The sequence below is a fragment of the Carya illinoinensis genome, chromosome 10, assembly GCF_018687715.1.
Source record: "Carya illinoinensis cultivar Pawnee chromosome 10, C.illinoinensisPawnee_v1, whole genome shotgun sequence".
In the NCBI taxonomy this organism is placed as follows: Eukaryota; Viridiplantae; Streptophyta; class Magnoliopsida; order Fagales; family Juglandaceae; genus Carya; species Carya illinoinensis.
The window spans coordinates 2,962,061-2,982,058 of NC_056761.1; the positions used below are offsets into that span (position 1 = coordinate 2,962,061).

At 38.2% G+C, this 19,998-nt stretch overlaps 1 protein-coding gene and 1 pseudogene across 1 annotated transcript; both read right to left on the reverse strand.

The window, feature by feature from the left end:
• Window positions 1-5,132: 5,132 nt before the first annotated feature.
• On the reverse strand, window positions 5,133-7,718 carry LOC122279514. Its single transcript, XM_043090200.1, has one exon. The coding sequence runs from the start codon at window positions 7,716-7,718 to the stop codon at window positions 5,133-5,135; it is 2,586 nt and encodes an 861-aa protein (XP_042946134.1).
• Window positions 7,719-12,801: 5,083 nt separating this feature from the next.
• LOC122279885 lies at window positions 12,802-19,246 on the reverse strand (annotated as a pseudogene).
• Window positions 19,247-19,998: the final 752 nt, after the last annotated feature.

The following is a 19,998-nucleotide window of genomic DNA, read 5'->3' on the forward strand; positions in this document are numbered from 1 at the left end:
TTGCAAGGCCTTTATGGTTGCTTAAAGATGTGTTTTCAAAGTTTTCCCATGCACAAAATTAAATCCAAAACACATTACCATCAAACCCGAGTATCAAATCATCGAAACCTGCCGGCACACCCTTCACCTCTGTCTTCGATCCCCTAAGGCCAGAACCCTTTGACTCACTCTCCTTGGGCTACAATGCCGAAACCGACACAAAAACGTCTTCATACTTTGCCCTCGACGTCGAAACTGCACAGCCTTGTTGGGCTCAGTTTCGAACAATTGAACAATTGAAGGAAATCATGGACCAACAGATTTTGAGCTTGGCATGGGTTTTTTATTTCCAGATTTAAAATCATTGAACTTTCGAATGAAAAAAGTATACCCAGATTTAAAATCTTGTTTCTATTTCAAGAGAGAGATCAAGCAAAAAATAGGAAAAATAAAGATAGAGAAGCAGAGAGAGAGAGAGAGAAGCAAAGAGAGAGAGAGATACGTGTATGTTGAAGAGCTTTCACGGAGAAGAGGGATTTGCAGGGATTAGGATCGATTTGAAACCAGAGAGAGAGAGAGAGAGAGATAGAACGAAAATGGAAGAGAAATCTGGAGGGATTAGCCTTTTTTTTTTCGTATCCTTAAATTCCATTTCAATTTCCTTCCCACCCAACACATTCAATTCTGTCAGATTGAAACACACCGTTTCATTAAACGAATTATTTTTATCAATTGGTGCACAATCAGTCCCCAAACTGCTTGCATTCAGACTTTTCCTGGACTTATTCTAGACTTATACATTTGGGCTCGGATATATCCCTCCTTGATAAAACTAATAAGAAGACTAGGAACCAATCTTGCGGGTCTCTAGAAAAAGCGTGTGTTGAATTCACACCATAACGGTAATTGGATTCACATTATTCAATAAGGAGATCATCAGAGATAGCCACCCATTGTGGTAGCTGATAATTACGTTGTTTCACAAGCACAACTCTGAGATAAAAAAAGGCATAATAAAATACACATTAACCTATATAAAATAAATAAATAAATAAAGATACTGAGGAACTACCTTATATGATCAATCGTCTGATTCTTCCGAAACATTGCACCACCCAAAACCAGAATTTTTCTAGGCCCACTAGCCAAGGAACTCAGAAACCAAGTGCCAAGATTTATTTTCATTAGAAAAGTTTCAAGGATTCCTTAATCCTAGAATTACCAATATTCACAACTACAACCATGGATTTTTCTGAGTCTAAACACAACCATACAAATGTTTTACTAGCCTTCTTGGTTTCGTTATGAATGAAACAGGATCCACAAGTTGCAGACAAACAACTTTCAACTGAGCCTTATCAATCCCCATCATTTTACAGAGTCACAACTAAACCAACATGGCTGCTCGATATATTCTGCATAACAGATAATATAATTTCAAATGGGAAAAAAATCAACACTTGTTGCCCAAGGTAGTTTGATAAACCCGAGACACAACTAAGCCCCTAAGTAAATATAAACACAATGAAAATTATCCAAGATTCAAAGACATGGTTTTGAACCCAAGAAGAGCATTATACCTGTAGGGAATATTGAAAGAAATGCCTATAACATTGCATACATGCATGAAAAAAAGAATACCAATTTTTCAAGTACTCATGGAAATAAACGCAGCCAACCGAGATTTCGCATTACAGGTTAACCCCAAATATGTCTATCAAACCAGCACAAATAAAGACTTTCACACCGGAGCCAAGAATGGTGCTCTCACCATTAAACAAGGAGAAAGACTTGCGGTAATCTTGGCTACACAAAGTTAATTTAGGATGAATCAGTCAACGTTTCTATTGAAAGGATCTGTCTCACCACTGGTTCAGATTGTACATTCACCACATCCATAATTACAGGCTCCTTTTCATTACTGCTAAAGCTGCCATTCACTATGCTTCCTATTGATGATGCCGCAAGGTTGGCTTGCTCCTGCTTCAGGAACACGTCCTTGTAGCATTTGGAACACATATTCATTGTCGCAACCCTTCCAAAGAAACCACAGTTAATAATGCAAAGAATGGGGCGTTCAGGAGCTTGGCTTCCTGTCTCATCATGATAATCCATCTTCTTCTCTAGTTCCCTGCAAGAAAAGTTAACTTGAAACCCATAACTGCAAATCAGATGCAAGAATGAGAGAACCATTATCCCACATATAGTAATCCATATTACCCAGAAAGAGAATTATATACTTCAGAGACCCACCATATACTTCTTTGATGGTACGAAATGGAAACTATGATGATGACCCCTTTTTCTCTACCTATGCAATGATGAAGGCTTGCGGTAGTCGTGGCTACACAAAGTTGGCTCTTCAATTGCACCGTCTCATGAAGAAGTTTGATTTTGGAAGCGATGCATATATGGCTATCAATATAATGTATACTACTCGACAGCCGGCTTAAATTTCCTACACCGCACACGTGATGTGGCGAACCCAGTCTGGACGCCACATCATGGTTCTCAGTTTGGATGAAACCCTCTCATTCAATTTCCCTCCACTGAAATTGCTCTCTCTCCCCATGCCCGATTTCATCCACCGAAAGCCTTTCTCTCTCGTGTTCCTTTCTCCCGTGGTTCTCTCTCTCCCTCTGTACTCCTCTCTATTGCTTCACTCTGTTATTCTAGGGCAACGTTTGTCCATTGCAAACTCCAGCCGACGTCGAAAAGTGTTACGTGCCAATTATATGTTGTAATAAAAGAAAAATAAATCTGGCCAATATGAGGTGCCAGTAACCTCCCTCACACAATATTTGAATAAACACTCGATAAAACTTCATTGATGACTGTAAAAGAACTTAAATAGAAGACTGAATATTCTGGAATAACTACCCATAAACAACTTGGCCCCACATAGCCTGTAACTTCCTAACAAATAATCATAACCCACTTTGACCAAGTCCCACGTACTGGACTAATAAATAAACGTGGCTTATAAGCCTACAACCCACCTCCTGACTTAACAATTAAATGAAGGACTCCAAAGACAAAATAATTACAACTCATGCCACCATATAAATTCATCCTAAACATCCCTAATTCGTAACCCTACCCTTCAGACATCAGCTCCTGGTTCTACGCTACGCACCTAACACTTCTTCCCCCTTCAAAAGATCTTGCCCACAAGATCTGGGTATTGCCTTCGTAGATCATCAATATCTTCCCAGGTAGCATCTTCTATATTTGCTCCTTTCCATTGAATGAGTAGTTCAGCTCCAGCCCTATGCCCCTTTCTTTTGATTCTTCGCTGTAGGACCTGTTCTAGTTCAGGAATGAGAGTTCCTTCAGTAGTGACTTGAGGAACTGTTGGTATAGGCTGGACTTTATCTCCGAGATGTTTCTTGAGACATGAAACATGGAAGGTAGGAAAGATTCAAGATTCTTTGGGAAGATCTAGTGTATATGCAACTTTTCCAATTTTTCGAAGGATTTGAAAAGGCCCGTAGTAGAGAGGTGAGAGCTTCAAGTTTCTTCGCATGGCTACGGACAATTGACGATAGGGCTTCAATCTCAGGTAGACCCACTCTCCTTCCTCGAATTCTCTGTCGGTTCTGTTCTTATCAGCATAGTATTTCATTTTGTGTTGTGCTTCCTGCAGATTTTCTCGTATCAGTTTGGCGATTAAGTCCCTGTTTCGCAGTTCCTCCTCAACTGCGTGCACCCTGGTTGTTCCTAGCTCATAAGGCAACAATTGGGGTGGAGGTTGTCCGTAAACAGCCTCATATGGTGAGATCTGAATAGAACTATGCCTTGTTGTGTTATAAACATATTCTGCAAGAGGTAGCCATCGTGCCCAATCCTTTGGCTTGTCACTGGAAAAACATCGTAAATAACATTCTAAACTTTTGTTGGTTACCTCTGTTTGTCCGTCTATCTGGGGATGATAGGCAGAGCTCATTAATAGTTCTGTTCCACATATGCGAAACAATTCTTTCTAGAACTGACTTGTGAATATTGGGTCCTTGTCACTGACTATAGTCTGGGGCATACCATGTAGCTTGAAAATATTTTCCATGAAAACCTTGGCTACTGACAGTGCTGTATAAGGGTGAGTTAGTGGACTAAAGTGAGCGTATTTGCTCAACCTATCCACAACTACCATTATAACAGTATGTCCCTTAGCTGGAGGTAATCCTTCGATGAAGTCCATACTAATGTCTTCCCAATTTTTCTGTGGTATAGGAAGAGGTTGAAGCAATCCCGCTGGGTGGAGGGTTTCAACCTTGTTCCTCTGGCATACATCACACGCTCGAATGAAAGTTCTTACATCACTGCGCTGACCAGGCCAGAAAAATTCCCTTTTAATCTTTGAATTTGTTTTATGAACTCCCGTGTGACCCCCTAATGGACTGCTGTGAAAATACTGCAGGATCTGCTGCTGGAATGGCACGAGAGTTCCCAAGTAAAGCCTGCCCTTGTAAAAGAGTAGCTTATTGCGAACTTGGTATACTGCTGAATCCAAGGTCCCTTGATGGTAGAGGTTAATTAACCTCTGCAACATTGGATCTTGATGGTAAGACTTTTTTTAACTCATCTATCCATGTTGCTTTGATCATACTGACTGCCTGAATTTCTGGATTTATGGTAATTGGGGTGCTGTTTGGTTGGATGGAATTTGGTGGGAAAGGTTCTATATGGTGGGTTTGGGAGTGCGGATCAGTATTTCTGTTTGGGTGTTCTGAGTTGGGTAATCTGGATAAGGCATCAGCTACTGTATTAGTCTTACCACTCTTGTATTCGATCACAAAATCATAGCCAAGTAGTTTGGAAACCCATTTCTGTTGAGCAGGGGTTACCACCCTTTGTTCCAAAAGATATTTCAAGGCACGTTGATTAGTGCGTACCTTGAAAGTTTGTCCCAGCAAATAGTGTCTCCACTTTCTTATGGCCATCACTAGAGTAAGTAGTTCTTTTTCGTATGTTAATAGAGAGAGACTCCTACCCTTCAAAGCTTGACTGAGAAATGCAATTGGTTGTCCTTCTTGCATGAGAACTGCTCCCAATCCTTCACCTGAGGCATCACACTCAATAACAAAACACTTAGTAAAGTTAGGTAGCCTTAATACTGGGGGATTCATCATAGCTTCCTTCAATTTCAAAAAGGCTTACTGAGCCTTTTCATTCCAGCAAAAAGCATCCTTTTTTAGTAGGGCTGTCAAAGGGGCAGGAATCTTTCCATAATTTTGCACAAACTTTCTGTAATACCCTGTGAGTCCTAAAAATCCTCTTAATGCCTTGAGATTCTTAGGTTCCTTCCACTCCTGCATGGCTGCAATTTTCTGAGGATCAGCCTTCACACCTTCACTAGAAATGATGTGCCCAAGGTACTCCACTTCTTTGCTTCCGAAGACACACTTTGAGGCCTTAGCAAAAAACTGATGAGTTTTCATAACTTCTAAAACAGTTTTTAAATGTGCTAAATGATCCTGCAGACTTTTACTGTAAACCAGAATGTCATCAAAAAATACCAAGACAAATTTTCTTAAAAAGGGTCTAAACACTTGATTCATTAACCCCTGAAAAGTAGAAGGCGCATTAGTCAATCCAAAGGACATAACTAAGAACTCATAGTGACCCTCATGTGTCCTGAAAGCTGTTTTTGGAATATCTTCAGGGTTCATTCGAATCTGGTGATAACCAGAGTGCAGATCCAGCTTAGAAAAAACTTGAGCCCCATGTAATTCATCTAAAAGTTCATCAATGTTGGGTATGGGGTATTTATCTTTAATAGTGTCTTTGTTAAGAGCACGATAATCCACACACATTCTCCAACCTCCATCAGCTTTCCTTACCAATAAAACTGGTGACGAGTATGGGCTTTGGCTGCCCCTGATAATTCCTTCTCTTAACATCTGAACTACCAACTTTTCAATTTCTTCCTTTTGGTAGTAGGGATATCTATAGGGTCTTACACAAGTAGGTTTAGAACCTGGTAAAAGGGTTATCTTATGGTCATGACTCCTTGGTGGGGGTAAGCCACTGGGTTCCTCGAAAACAGGTTGAAATTGATCAAGAATCCCTTGCACAGCCACTGGTATGGACCCATTAGCCTCTGAATTTTTTCCTTCCAAAAACTGAACCCAAACTCCCTTAGCAGAATTCCCTTTTAGAGTTTCCACATACTCAGCCTCCTCAACTACTCTACTGGGTAGTTGTATTCCTCTTAGGATGGCAGTGTCATTCCCTAGTGTAAAACTCATAATTAGGTCATTAAAGTTCCACACTATAGTTCCCAATGTTTTGAGCCAATCCAGCCCTAAAACAGCATCACAACCTCCCAAAGTTAGTAAGTATAAACTATGAGTAACTTCTAGACTTTGTAGTTGGAGTGGGGCAGCCTTACCGAAACCAAGGCAAGGATGGGTTGATCCATCAGCCAACTTGACTAATTGTTTTGTATCCTCAACAATCAGTTTAGCCTTCCTTGCTACATTTGGATCAATAAAACTATGTGTACTCCCTGTGTCAATGAGAGTAATCACACTAATTTTATTGATGACTCCCGCTATTCTCATGGTCTTAGGAGCATAAGCCCCTGCTAAGGCATGCAATGAAATCCCTAAAAGTTCCCCTTTTTCTTCCTCTCCCTCTTTGGGTTCTTCTGAATTAAGGATAGCCATGGATTCATCTATCTCCTCATCCTCAATTTCCTCTATCTTCATCCCTTCTAACAGAAAGAGTTTGGGTTTATTGCACTTATGGCCTGGCTGGAACCTCTCATCACAATAATAACAAAGACCTTTTGCTCTTCTCTCTTGCATTTGACTAGGGGATATTATTTGGATGAGAATGGTTGGCCTTCGGTTGTTTTTGGGAAATCTAGGGTTGGTGTTTTGGTAGCTGTTGTTGTTTTTGGGTGGTGGTGGTGGTGGTAGTCTTAGTAGAGGTGCTGAGGGGGCTAGCTTAGGAGTTTGGTTGGTGGTGTAGGTAGGGAAATTGTTTCTCGGTTTGTAGGGTGAATTTCTCCTTATTACTTCCTCCTCTTGTAGCTTAGCTAAACCAAAGGCAGCATGTAAAGTGTTTGGTTTAAACATGGTTACCATTATCCTGAGATCTTCCCTCAAACCACTCAAAAATGTACTTATCCTAAACTCTTCTGTTAATCCTTTAATTTTGTTGGATAATTCCTCAAATTGGGTTTGATATTCTTCTACTGTACCAGATTGCTTTAGTTTAGTAAATTGCCCCACGGGATCCTCATAAGCAGAGGGTCCAAATCTGATTTCTAAAGCACTAGTAAACTCATCCCAAGTGTTTATTGGACTAGATTCCTTAAGCCATGTAAACCAAGATAAGGCCTTTCCTTCCATATGGAAGAAGGCTATTTGAATCTTTTGGTTATCTGGGATGTCATAGTAAGAGAAGAATTGATTTGCTTTTAAAACCCATTGAATAGAATCAGTTCCATCAAATCTAGGAAATTCAAGCCTAAGAGATCTAGCTTGTATCCCTCCATTATTCTCAAATAAAGGATTAGCACTGACCTTTGTATTGAAGGAACCTTCTCCCAAATTTGATTTCCCTGTCTTTATCACCATTTGCTCATAAGTTGAAGCCAAATTGTTGAGCTGTTGTAGAACTGCTTCTAACATACCCTTCTGTCTTTGTTGCTCTTCCCGCAGGATCTCGTTCTCTCCTTTCAAAGCTGCTAGCATTTCATTCATGTGGGCTTGCCTGGTTCCCTCAGCCATGTCGCAGGAACGCGGCTCTGAGACCAATTGTTACGTGCCAATTATATGTTGTAATAAAAGAAAAATAAATCTGGCCAATATGAGGTGCCAGTAACCTCCCTCACACAATATTTGAATAAACACTCGATAAAACTTCATTGATGACTGTAAAAGAACTTAAATAGAAGACTAAATATTCTGGAATAACTACCCATAAACAACGTGGCCCCACATAGCCTGTAACTTCCTAACAAATAATCATAACCCACTTTGACCAAGTCCCACGTACTGGACTAATAAATAAACGTGGCTTATAAGCCTACAACCCACCTCCTGACTTAACAATTAAATGAAGGACTCCAAAGACAAAATAATTACAACTCATGCCACCATATAAATTCATCCTAAACATCCCTAATCCGTAACCCTACCCTTCAGACATCAGCTCCTGGTTCTACGCTGCGCACCTAACAAAAAGAAGACTATCCCTGCATCCAGATCTGCGACCCCGCCAAGGTAAGTTTCCGACCGAAACCTAGTTTTAGGTTCCTTAGTACAGTAACGGGATAAATATCTCCCCCGTGTCAGTGATTCATCTGGGCCTTGGCAATGCCATAAATGTTGTTTTATTTACTGATCTTGCCATTGCTCTTTCAGCATTTTACTCTCTGCGATTGACGCAGACACCCCCCCTCCAATGACACCCTACCTCATTGTTACCAATCCTAAATTCCATTTACCGTAATTCTAGATTCCAATATTTCTCATCCCCCCTTCCCCTCGATTCCCCTTGTTCCAACTGATCAATCTCTCATTTTATCTCCCCCTCTAAACCCTAGAATCTAAGTGTAATCATTTGCACATTTTGATGATTTTTTCGTAGAATTTTTCAGATTGGAAGGGCGATTCTTCATAGACATGAAGCGAGTGTTGGAGTCTCAGCCCAAGCTGTGCGATTTACTCCAAAAAAAAAAATTCGAACTGGGAGAGATGAAGAAAATTTTGAATGGAGGTGGAACAAAAACGCACGTTTTAGTATTTGACAAAAAAAAAAAGGGAATAAAGTCACATAAGATGTGTGATGTAGGATGCTCTATAGAAGGACTCGTACAATTAATCTACCAAACCTTTGGTTTCCTAACCGCACACCACACTGCTGACATGGTGAACCTGATTCATCGCCGCATCACGATTTATTATTCATCCCTCCCAAGCTCCCTCAGTCTCCCTCTTCTCCCTTAGACCTCTCACTCGATGCAGTACCCTCATTCTTCCACTTCACCCTCAGACCTCTCAACTCTCCCTCTTCTCCCTCTCGAACCTCTCACTCAAAGCAAAACTCTCACTCCTTTTATCTCTCACCCTCTCTCTCTCTCTCTCTCTCTCTCTCTCTCTCTCTCTCTCTCTCTCACCCCTTCAATCCCAAACCTCTGAACCGATTTAGCAGAATCTTTGAAGACCTATCTCCCTCATCCCCTTCAGTAGAAGAAATCGTCCTCAAATGTACGTTTTTTTTTTTCAATTCGTTTTAAATCTTTGACTTCCAATTCTATGTCTCTCTCACAAAGTTTTTGCAATTTTTTTTTTTTTTTTTTTGAGCCACACTATAATGGGACACTTCTCAGTCGCACATGTTTGTTTGACATTAAATTTATGAAAGTCCACAAAGTTACTATAACTACGAGTCTGTATTAGTGTTGCTTTCCTTTTTTCAATTTTTGGGAAGCTCTTAATTCCAATGTTAAGGGCCATGTATACTTTTTATGGTCTACAATGCACAAAAGCAAAAGTCGACTGAAAACCTTAGTACTTTTTTTACTCCAAATAAAAAACCCTTTAGAAATTAGGTTACGTCCCTTATAAATTACATTTATTTTTATAAAAGCTCTGTATTATAAACTATGTTAAGCGTTGAATGTAAAATAATTGCCAATTAAACAGTTAGCAATTTGCCAAAATGCACCAGAAATTGAATGCAGCCTGGTGGTAAAAGAATAATATAAATATCCCTATGACTATTTTATTGAGGTAATATAAACAAACAATTTAAGCGTACAGGTGCAATCTCCATCACAACATATTCAATAATTATGACTTTTCCTATTTGCAGCATCTTTTGGGGTGCTAGATATAACCACCCATAGACTGAATCATGGTGCAATCCATTAGCAAATTATTAAAACCAGACTGGCCCTTATACATGACGAAAAATGATAGACTACCAACTACTTGATAATTTGTTTACAATTTTAGATTAAAATAATATATTTTTTAAATTTTAATTTAACTTTTGTTTTGATTTGATGGATTTAAACATTAAAAAAATATTATATAATTAAGAGTAGTAAATAAATAGTGAATGAGTTGTAAACGTATCACTTCTCATGCATGACTGCACCTCGGCCTATGTTGCCCTCCTTTTGAGGACTATGAAATGGGTTCCTTTTCCCATATTCAAAAGTTCAACAATACACACAGACGAAAATATTTTATGCCAGATATTTTTTTTAATTGTAGCTAAATCATATGTGTGTTTTAATTGGTATTTTAGTAAATTATGCCTCTTCTTGGCTGTTTAAAACACTTCTCTCATGATCTCATCATATGCTAGTCTGGAGTTGAGCTCGTCTGCATATTTGACATAATTTTCTTTTTAGTTACTGCTCATCAAATAAATGATAATTATTTCAATGATTCCACTATTGCCAAAATATTTACTTGGCTGTTAAAATATGTACTTGATCATCCAGTCTCAGGTAAAAAACAAACTGATCATTTGGATTGTTTGCACTCTGCCTTTCTTGCTGTGCATTGCTATTTGCTCTGGCTACATGAGATCCTCTCGAGATAGTTCTTATCCATGTTTGCTGTCAAAAGTTCTACAGCTTTAAGCTAAACCATGAATATGGTGGTAATTACTAATAAATGTGTCCCCTTGCCCACAAAACAAGGATAATTAATATTGCATGTTAACATTGTATTCCGTACGCCCTTAGACCAAGTCGCTCAGCCAGTCTAGGTCTTCACTCTAGTCGGATCCTAAGTTGAGAGAGCGGTGGCCTGGAGAACTTTCGATGCCAAAGTTAGTATATAAATTGAGATCAAAGTGAAGTGCTTTTAAGAAGAAGACAACAGTGGAATATAATTCACAACAAACTTGAGTTCGTCCTCCTTACTTTGTAGTCCTGGGCGGCCTTTATACTTAGTCTTTTAGGTTAAGTGGGCCATGCCCTATATTCTAGGGCAGAGGGATGCCTCTCCCCGGAGTCTCATCCACCATGCTGCATTTAATACGGAGTATTTTTCTTGGTGTCAGTCATTTAATGTGACGTGTCTCTGGAAATGTTGTTTGGTGCCGTCTCTTTCCCTTTTCCCCAATTACGGTTTTCCCCGTCCCTCTACAATGTCTCATCTCAATGTTGATGATTACCTCCGACTCGCTTGGGTCTAGAGCTCGTCCGACTCGCATGGGTCTGGAACTTGCCCTGGGCTACTCGGGAGAGGGCCTTTCCGGACTCGAGCTGGCAATCTCACAGCTCATGAGGCCTGGCGAAATAATGGGCCTAGGGCAATATTATAGGCTTTAGACCCTGACGAAAATACCCCCTAACACTGCATGTCAATGTGACAGTGTTGTATATACACTTAGTAAAAATAAAAAACATTCGTCTCTTTATTTTCTCATGTTATTATTTTGTTTATAAATAATTCATCAAAATTCATGCACGTCTAATGTAAGTAATTGAGGATTCTAGAAGAAAATTATTACATTTATTCATTTTTTACATATCAAATCCATGTTCCACTAAATTAAACTAGTCTAATTGCATATTGCATTAGTTTTCTTCTTACTTCCGCTATTTAGTTTTGTTCCTTTGCTTTTAAATGCATGTACAAAGTTGTTATATTTGAAACTTAAAATTCTTAAATTTTATACTGGGAGAATCAAGATGTAAATTCTTCATATGGACAGATATACTACAATTGGTAGAGAGACAAATTCTGCAAGAGAAATTGTAATTCGGAAGAGGGAGGATGATTTATTGCTACATGAGTATGAAATTTAAAAAAAAAAAAAATAGAGAGAGAGAAAGAATAAGCTTTACAAGCAAGAAGACGAACTTCAAAGGCGGATCGTAAAGAATAGGGGTGTGCGTGTACAGTTGTGTTTGTACTGGATCGTATCTCTTGTAATAGTTTTTAGTTGGATCGAACTACAGAATGTGTGGGGATAGTTTTAAATGTAATCTAATCTATCTTTGTCGAACTTAATGTAATCTAATCCGTGTGATCAATAAACAAGTAAGCAGCTCTTGGTTTCTTAAGTCCAAAAATGTAATGGCATTTTGAGTCTGGTAGTTGTAATATTTTGTACATGATTATGTAACATGAGCTTTACTTTTAATATTTTCATTTGGATGACAGCCGTTACTTTCTATTTTCTTGCCCATGTTTAATTTCTTCAATGCCCATTCAAAATCGTCTATAGTGCCATACCCATTAAGATGCATCTGCAAGCTTAAACAAGAACTACCAAAAAGTGGAAAAAGAAAAATATATTTCTCACATCAATGACCTTTAGGATACTGCTGATATTTGCTCATAAGCTCATAGATGAACTACTACAAAGGAATTATCAAGGTTAAGAACAATTCTGGAGTATAGATTTTATGCTTAACAAACCATAAAGCCAAGTTTTTTAACATATCCAAGCATTCAGTATTTCAGGCATTATTATGGTGATCTTTTTGGCAATTTAAACCATCCTACATCTACTACGCCCAATCGCTCTTTGCACATCTTCCTTAAAGGCTGGGTCAGAGTTTATTGTGGCAGCTCTTGCCAAAAGCTCATTTACATCCAATAACCACCATTTACACCAGCAACATAACCAACATCAATTTCTCATAACCATAACATGTAAAATCGGTAGCAACATAACCACCATCAATTTCTCATAACCATAACCTGTAAAAAAAATCACCAGCAACATAATCACCAGAAATTTCTCATAACTATAACCTGTGAAAAAAAAAAATCGCTAGCAACATAACCACCATCAATTTCTCAAAACCAGCAACACAACAAGCATCAATTCCTCAACTGAAAAAAACATTAACTACAACCACAACCATAATCTGATCTTTAGTGGAAAAAAAATTAAAACCCTTCAGGGCTCCATAATTTACATATTATACATTTACACCCTTCAGGGCTCCATAACCTGATCATTCACATATTACACATTTACAAGTCAACCATAATTTCGTAATGTGTAAGACCGACTATCTGGCTCTAGTAAGTCACACAAAAATAATTTCCATACCCCATTCAACCATTTTCCAATCACACATTTACCCAGGGATAAAAACTACTCCCATTTTCGGATTCCATACCCCATTTACAAAAATAATTTCCATATCCCATTTGTTACGCCAATTCATCTAAACCAATTGTTGCTCAAACTCAGCCATTGATTTGCACCAAGTCCCAGGCATGCACGGCATTTCCTGCATATATGCAAAAATGGAAAATTAACATCAAGACTTGAAGATTCCAGTAAGATTTGTAAAGGTGAAAAATAACCTCACACCTCATTATTGCCAGGTGGCGTTGGTTGTGTTAGAGTACAACACTGAATTGGGATGACAACCTCGTCAACACTACCACCAACTTGTGATTCCAGGAGGTTACCATATCGTGATTCGTCGTCTAATATTTTTTTGCAAGTCTAAATTGATAAAAAAAAACAATGAACGTGTGTTAGAAAGTAATACGCATGCAATCCAATATTTACACAGGTACTCGAACAAAACCTGCTACCTGTGTCTTGCACTCAAAAATTAAGTTATTGACAGTAATATATTATTTAAACCAATGTCTTGGAATATTACTTCCGAATTCTGTATTCCAAATGGGGTTGTCCAGCTGAGTCTATTACATTACCATGTGTTTATAGATATTAAAAGAAAAATGATTATATACATATTATAACAAGGCTTTTACAATGAGCAGCAGTGCAGTCATGCTACAGATTATAGGCCTTATAAAAGCTGTCTACATAGCCTATATTTCTTATTAATCACATTCAGACTTTTTTTTTTTCATAAATCAATTTTAAAATGGATAAAGTTAACTAATTTTTCTGGTGAAATAATGTTCCTTTGGCCAATGTAGCTGACCTTAGCAAGTAGAAAATGTTCCTTTGCAGATCTTATAATTGTATATAACTCTGTACTCCCCTAGTTTTGTTTATTTGCATATTCTTTTGTTGAGAACATTTGGGAGGCTAGAGAAAGAGAAAAAAAAAAAAATGAGAAAAATATGGTACCCAATTCAATTGGCCTGGTTGACTAATTGGCTGAAAGATCCCTGCAGTTTTGAATAACATTAAATAGTTTTATGCATATGTGGTTTATATATCTGTGGTTTGCTGAGTTGGTTTTGGGGGCTGGCCATTGCAGCTGGGTTTTATGCTTTAAACATCTCGCACAGCTGATGTGATTTGCTTTCTGTTTTGTGATTTGCTTTGTAATTTTTTATTTGCTCTGAGTTTTATGCCTAAAATCCAGTTGGGTTCTCTGTATTTTTATTATATCACAGGTAAAAGGGCATACTCCAGTGGTCCTGAGTTTTCCCATCATCTAATCCTTTTCAGACAAACAGTGATTCAACACCCTATTTGAATCCTAGTCTAAGCTATCATGTGCTGTCAATAAGTCAAGAAAAGTTCAAAGAATGTTGCTCTATCACTCCGAGCATTGGGCATTGGCATCGATCATTGAGAATGAAACATTCAGCATCAAATCTCACTCTGTGTTTTCCCCTTCCAACCAGTCTCAGCCAATAAATCTCGCTCATTTCAGATGTTATCAACAACCAAAAAATCAGTTGCATACATACAACATCAACAACCCAAAACCCCACAAAACACAGATCAAATAAACATCAAATTGCAGATCCATAAACGCAAAAACACACAATATGAGTAATGCTAGAAATGGAGAGATGAAACGAAAAGAGAAAAATAAAAAATAAGAAACCACGTAGGCTGGAGTGCAGAGGTTGAGTGAACAGGGGTAGTTGTACAGCAGAACTCTAATGGATATGTATATCAAGTCTGGAAAAGTGAACTATGCTGAGAGTGTGTTTTTAAGGATCCCGAACCCAAGCTTGTTTTGTTGGAACAGTATGATCTATAGTACAGGGTTGGAAGTGCTCTTGCTTTGTTTGACCAGATGCCTGAACGTGACTGTGTGTCTTGGAACATAATGATTTTGATCTGCTCTCAACATGGCTCTGGGGTTCAAAGCCTCAGTATGTTTGTTGAGATGTGGAATCAAAGTATTAGACAAAATTCCATGATGTATGCTAGTGTACTTAGTGCGTGCACAAGTATCTATGATCTGGAATGGGGGAGCCATTTGCATGCTCGGGGTTATCCGCATGGAACCTACTCTCGATGCTTGTGCACACTCAAGCATAATTACAAATATTACATACAAATATAGACCTATACATTTTCATGGATAAATATATGTGTATATATATTACTAAATTGTCATGGATAAATAAGTGAATGAACTTCACCAGTTCTATAACCAGCACTTACCAAAGATAAGAAAAATATGCAACACAAGGAAGACATGGGAACTGGTTGCGGTAAACCAAACTGAGAGCTCTGCATGCGCATTACAAGACGACCCTTTCAAAACAGAGCAATGCCAGATCCATATTTTTATCAGCACCTCAAATGTGCATAAAACTACAACAAGAGATTATCAGTTTGTCAGCCTGAATCAAAATCCCAATGCCCAATGGTGGATGCCAATTCAGCACTCTGAAAAAGTCTATCAACTCCTACAATTTGAGTTTAGCGAAGCAAAACAATTGAATTTAAACATTGTGGTGCTCAAATGTCAAATTGTTCCTATTTACAATTAGATGAATCTGCAGAAAACCTGATAACCAATCGCACAACATGAATGACGACTCAGAGCTTCAAGCATTTCCTACTCGACAAAGTAATGAATCGTGGAATCATCTTCTACTATCAGATGCCAGACAACAGTTAATTTTGTAAAGTAGCACTAATTTAGCGGTAACCAGTTTTTGGCTTAACAATCAGTAGGACCCTTTTATTTCAAATTAAATGTTCCACAGAAACAATCATTTTGTTACTATTGTAATACATCTTTTTTGATTTCTCAGTAAGTTATGAGTTGTATCGAGTTCCAATTGATACAAAGGCTTTGAGATCAGCCACCTGAATGGTAAGCCAAATCTTTTACTTGAGTGCTCCCATGTATCAGTTAAGGATATTTCCTCTTTTTTTTTTTTTTTTTATTGGCACCGGGTGTCCAAGAACAAAGTCCCAATTAATCCCAGAGTTAGGATGCTTACTTTTCTATTCACAACATGAGTACATACAGGACAGGTTTAGGAAAAGAAGTCACTATCTATGACTAATAAATTTCTATACCTTCAGATCACCAGTAATCTCCACAAGAGCAAAATCCATACTTGAAATGATGAAATCGGTATGCATTGCGCACTATAAGCTCCCTTGAGGTAACAAGAGAAATCAGCTTTATTACCAAGTGGCAATCATTGCACACCAAAGATTCTTCATTAAATGGATAGGCATCCAAGCAGGCAAGCTAATCAAACCAAAAGCCCAGCAAGCTTTTCACTGTGATAACCCTGAGAACGAAGAGAAGTAATTGCATTAGTGTAGCTTCCAATATCTTCTATCTTCTTCATGATTGCCTCCAACATTCTGTAAATGTCCTTGATTTGTGGGTGATTAGTGTCATCAACAGTGAACACATGTACCCTATTTTCAACCTCTATCCAGCTACAACCAGGAGTCTTTCGGATTCCTTTCTCTCTCATCAGTTTTCTCACATCTGCAAGTCCGTCTAATTGCCCACAATCTGTATATGTGTTTGCTAGAAGGATGTAACTTCCAGAGTCTTCCGCATTTAACTCAAGTAAGTTGTTCACTGCATATTCTGCCAATTTTGAGTCTTGATGTGTACGACAAGCACTGAGCAGAGCCCCCCAAATAGCAACATTGGGTTTAAAAGGCATTCCATCAATCAAATTCTTGGCCTCCTCTAGTAGTCCAGCCCGACCAAGCAGATCCACCATACAAGCAAAATGCTCAGACGTCGGAGAGATGCCAAAATCTTCAGTCATGGAATAAAAGTAATGCTTTCCTTCTATTACAAGCCCTGAATGGCTACAACCTGATAGAACAGATACATAGCTTATATGATCAGGTGAGCATTTCATTTTCAACATATTCTCAAAAATCTCTATTACTTTCCTACCTTGACCATTTTGAGCATATCCTGCCATTATAGCATTCCATGAAATCAAATCTTTCCCGTGTATGAAATCAAAAATTTTGTGTGCTTCTTCAATTCGTCCACATCTTGAATACATGGTAACAGCACTATTTGCAACTGAAACATTAGAACAAAAGCCTGATTTTTTGGCTTGAGTGACGATTTGGATCCCAAGTTTTAGTGTTGCTAAATCAGCACAAGCACTAATTGAAGTTGCAAAAGTGATCCAATCAGGCTTAACACCTTGCCTTCTCATCACAGTATACAATTTGAGACCTTCTTCCCAAAAGCCATGTTGAGTATATGTGCCTAACATTGTATTCCATGTAACAATATTCCGGTCTGGCATTTTATCAAAATAATTTCGAGCTTTTTCAATATTTCCCATATGAGAGAATACTGTGATCATCGCTGTCCATGATATTATGTCTTTAGTTGGCATCAATTCAAATACACAGTTCGCTTTCTGAGCATTTCCACACGTAGCATACATTGTAACAACAGCATTCCCTACAGCAATAGAGGAATCCATTCCACTCTTGATTGTACAGCCATGTAGCTGTTCCCCAATTGAAGCATCCTTCTGAGCTGAACAAACGCCAAGAATTGTTGCAAAAGTAAATTCATCCAACACAACAGAAGCCTCTCTCATTTGATTAAAGAGTAGCAAAGCTTCTTCTTCAAGCCCAAACTGTGCAAATCCACTGATTAAAGAAGTCCAAGAAACCGCATTCTGTTCCGTTAAGCCATCAAATACCCTCTTTGCAATCTCCAAGCATCCACATTTTGCATACATATCAACCAAACCACTACCTACAAAAGCATCGAGAGTCGGTTCCATGCGGATAACCCGAGCATGCAAATGGCTCCCCCATTCCAGATCATAGATACTTGTGCACGCACTAAGTACACTGGCATACGTCATGGAATTTGGTCTAATACCTTGATTCCACATCTCAACAAACATACTGAGGCTCTGAACCCCAGAGCCATGTTGAGAGAAGATCGAAATCATAGTATTCCAAGACGCACAGTCACGTTCAGGCATCTGATCAAACAAACCAAGAGCACTACCAACCCCGTACAGTTTAGAGTAACCATAGATCATACTGTTCCAACAAAACAAGCTCGGGTTCGGTATCCTTAAGAACACTCTCTCAGCATAGTTCACTTTTCCAGACTTGATATACATATCCATTATTGAATTCTGAATAGCCAGATATGCATCGCTTTCAAAATCAAACTTCTCCACATGACCGTGCAATTGAAGAGCCAACTTTGTGTAGCCAAGATTACCGCAAGCCTTCATTGCACAGGTAGAGGAAAATGGGTCATCAGCATAGTTTCCATTTCGTACCATCAAAGAAAACATATTTACAGTATTCTCCGGTTGTTTATTATGGAAATAGCCCGACATCATCGCAGTCCAAGAAACAGAGTCTCTTTCAGGCATTTCCCCGAACAGCTTCTCCGCTTCACTCATCCGACCCGACTCCACCAGACCAGTAATCATCGTATTCCAACTAAAAACATTATGATTCTCGATACTGTTAAAAATCCGGCAAGCGTCATTGATCAAATTGCAATTGGAGTACAGGTGCAAGAGATGGTTCTGGAGGAAAATGGAGGAGTCTAGACCAGTGGAGATGAGCTGAGCATGAAGCTTTTGGGCAATGGGTGTGGATTTAAGGTAAGTACAGGCTTTCATGGCTTCATAGAATTTCTGGGATAGTTCCATGTAAGATAGTTGCGCTGAAGGATCGTGATAGAGAACGAGTTTTGCAGAGAGGTTTTGAGGTTGGGACGACACATGGCGTACAAGTAGCCGTGAGAGTTGCGGGAGATAATGTTGTAGACTGAGGATCATTTGGGAGTGAGGACTGGCTCTGAGATCTTATTTGATTGTTAAGCTTCACTGCTTTCGAATGGTTAGTCTATGACATATGCGTAAGGGCTGCATACAGAACAAATAAAAGCAGTGAATAGTGGAGAAACATCGACTTTCCAAATAAGAGTGAGAGTTGGCAGGAGTTCAAACAGCAAGAAAATGCAAAAAAAGCAGAAACACCAGTTTTGTTCCCTTTTTTTTTTTGTTTTTTCAGGGGGGTCATCTCTCTAGCATCCCCACAAAACATTTCACGCAGACTCTACATGGATGAACATCGTCAGCTCTCATAGATTTTTTTTTTTTTTATAAGTAAATAAAAAACCAACGAGATAGGACATTAATTTGAAAAAAAAAAAAAAAAATAGAGAGAGAGCGAGAAAAATCTTACCAGGCCTTGTCTGATAACAAACAGACGCTTTCCGCTGAGTCGGTGGCGCGCCATTCATGGCGCTTCCGACGACCTTTTATTTACTGTTTTACCAATTTCCTACTTAACGGTTCATGTGTTTTCACTGATCCAAAGGGCTGGGCTTGACACCTCGGCTTACGTGTTTAAACTTTAAAACTTGTCCTTTGTTAAGCATTTCAAATAAAATGAAATAAAATATTTTATTAAAAATTAAATAAAATATTATTATAATATTATTTTTTAATATTATTTTTTAATATAATTTTATTTTAAAATTTAAAATAGATGGATTATTTATTATATTTCATATAAAAATTTAAAAATATTATAATGATTATATAAGATAAGATAGTTTAAGTTTTTGTATCCAAACCAAACCGATAAACTTTGTTTGGATAGTGGAGTGTTCTCAAATTATTATATTATTATTTATTATTTTATTATTACTTTTTTATTAAAATTTCTTTATTATTCACAGATCATCTAAAATAATCTCACTACTCAATTACAATCGGGTGGGTTTGGGTGTTGAGCAGAGTTGTGAATAGTAAGTAAAGGGTAATAAAAAGTAAGTGAAAAGTAATAAATAGTAATAAAAATAAATAAAAAATATTAAATAGTAATAAAAAGTGTTGAAAGTACCTGAGTACC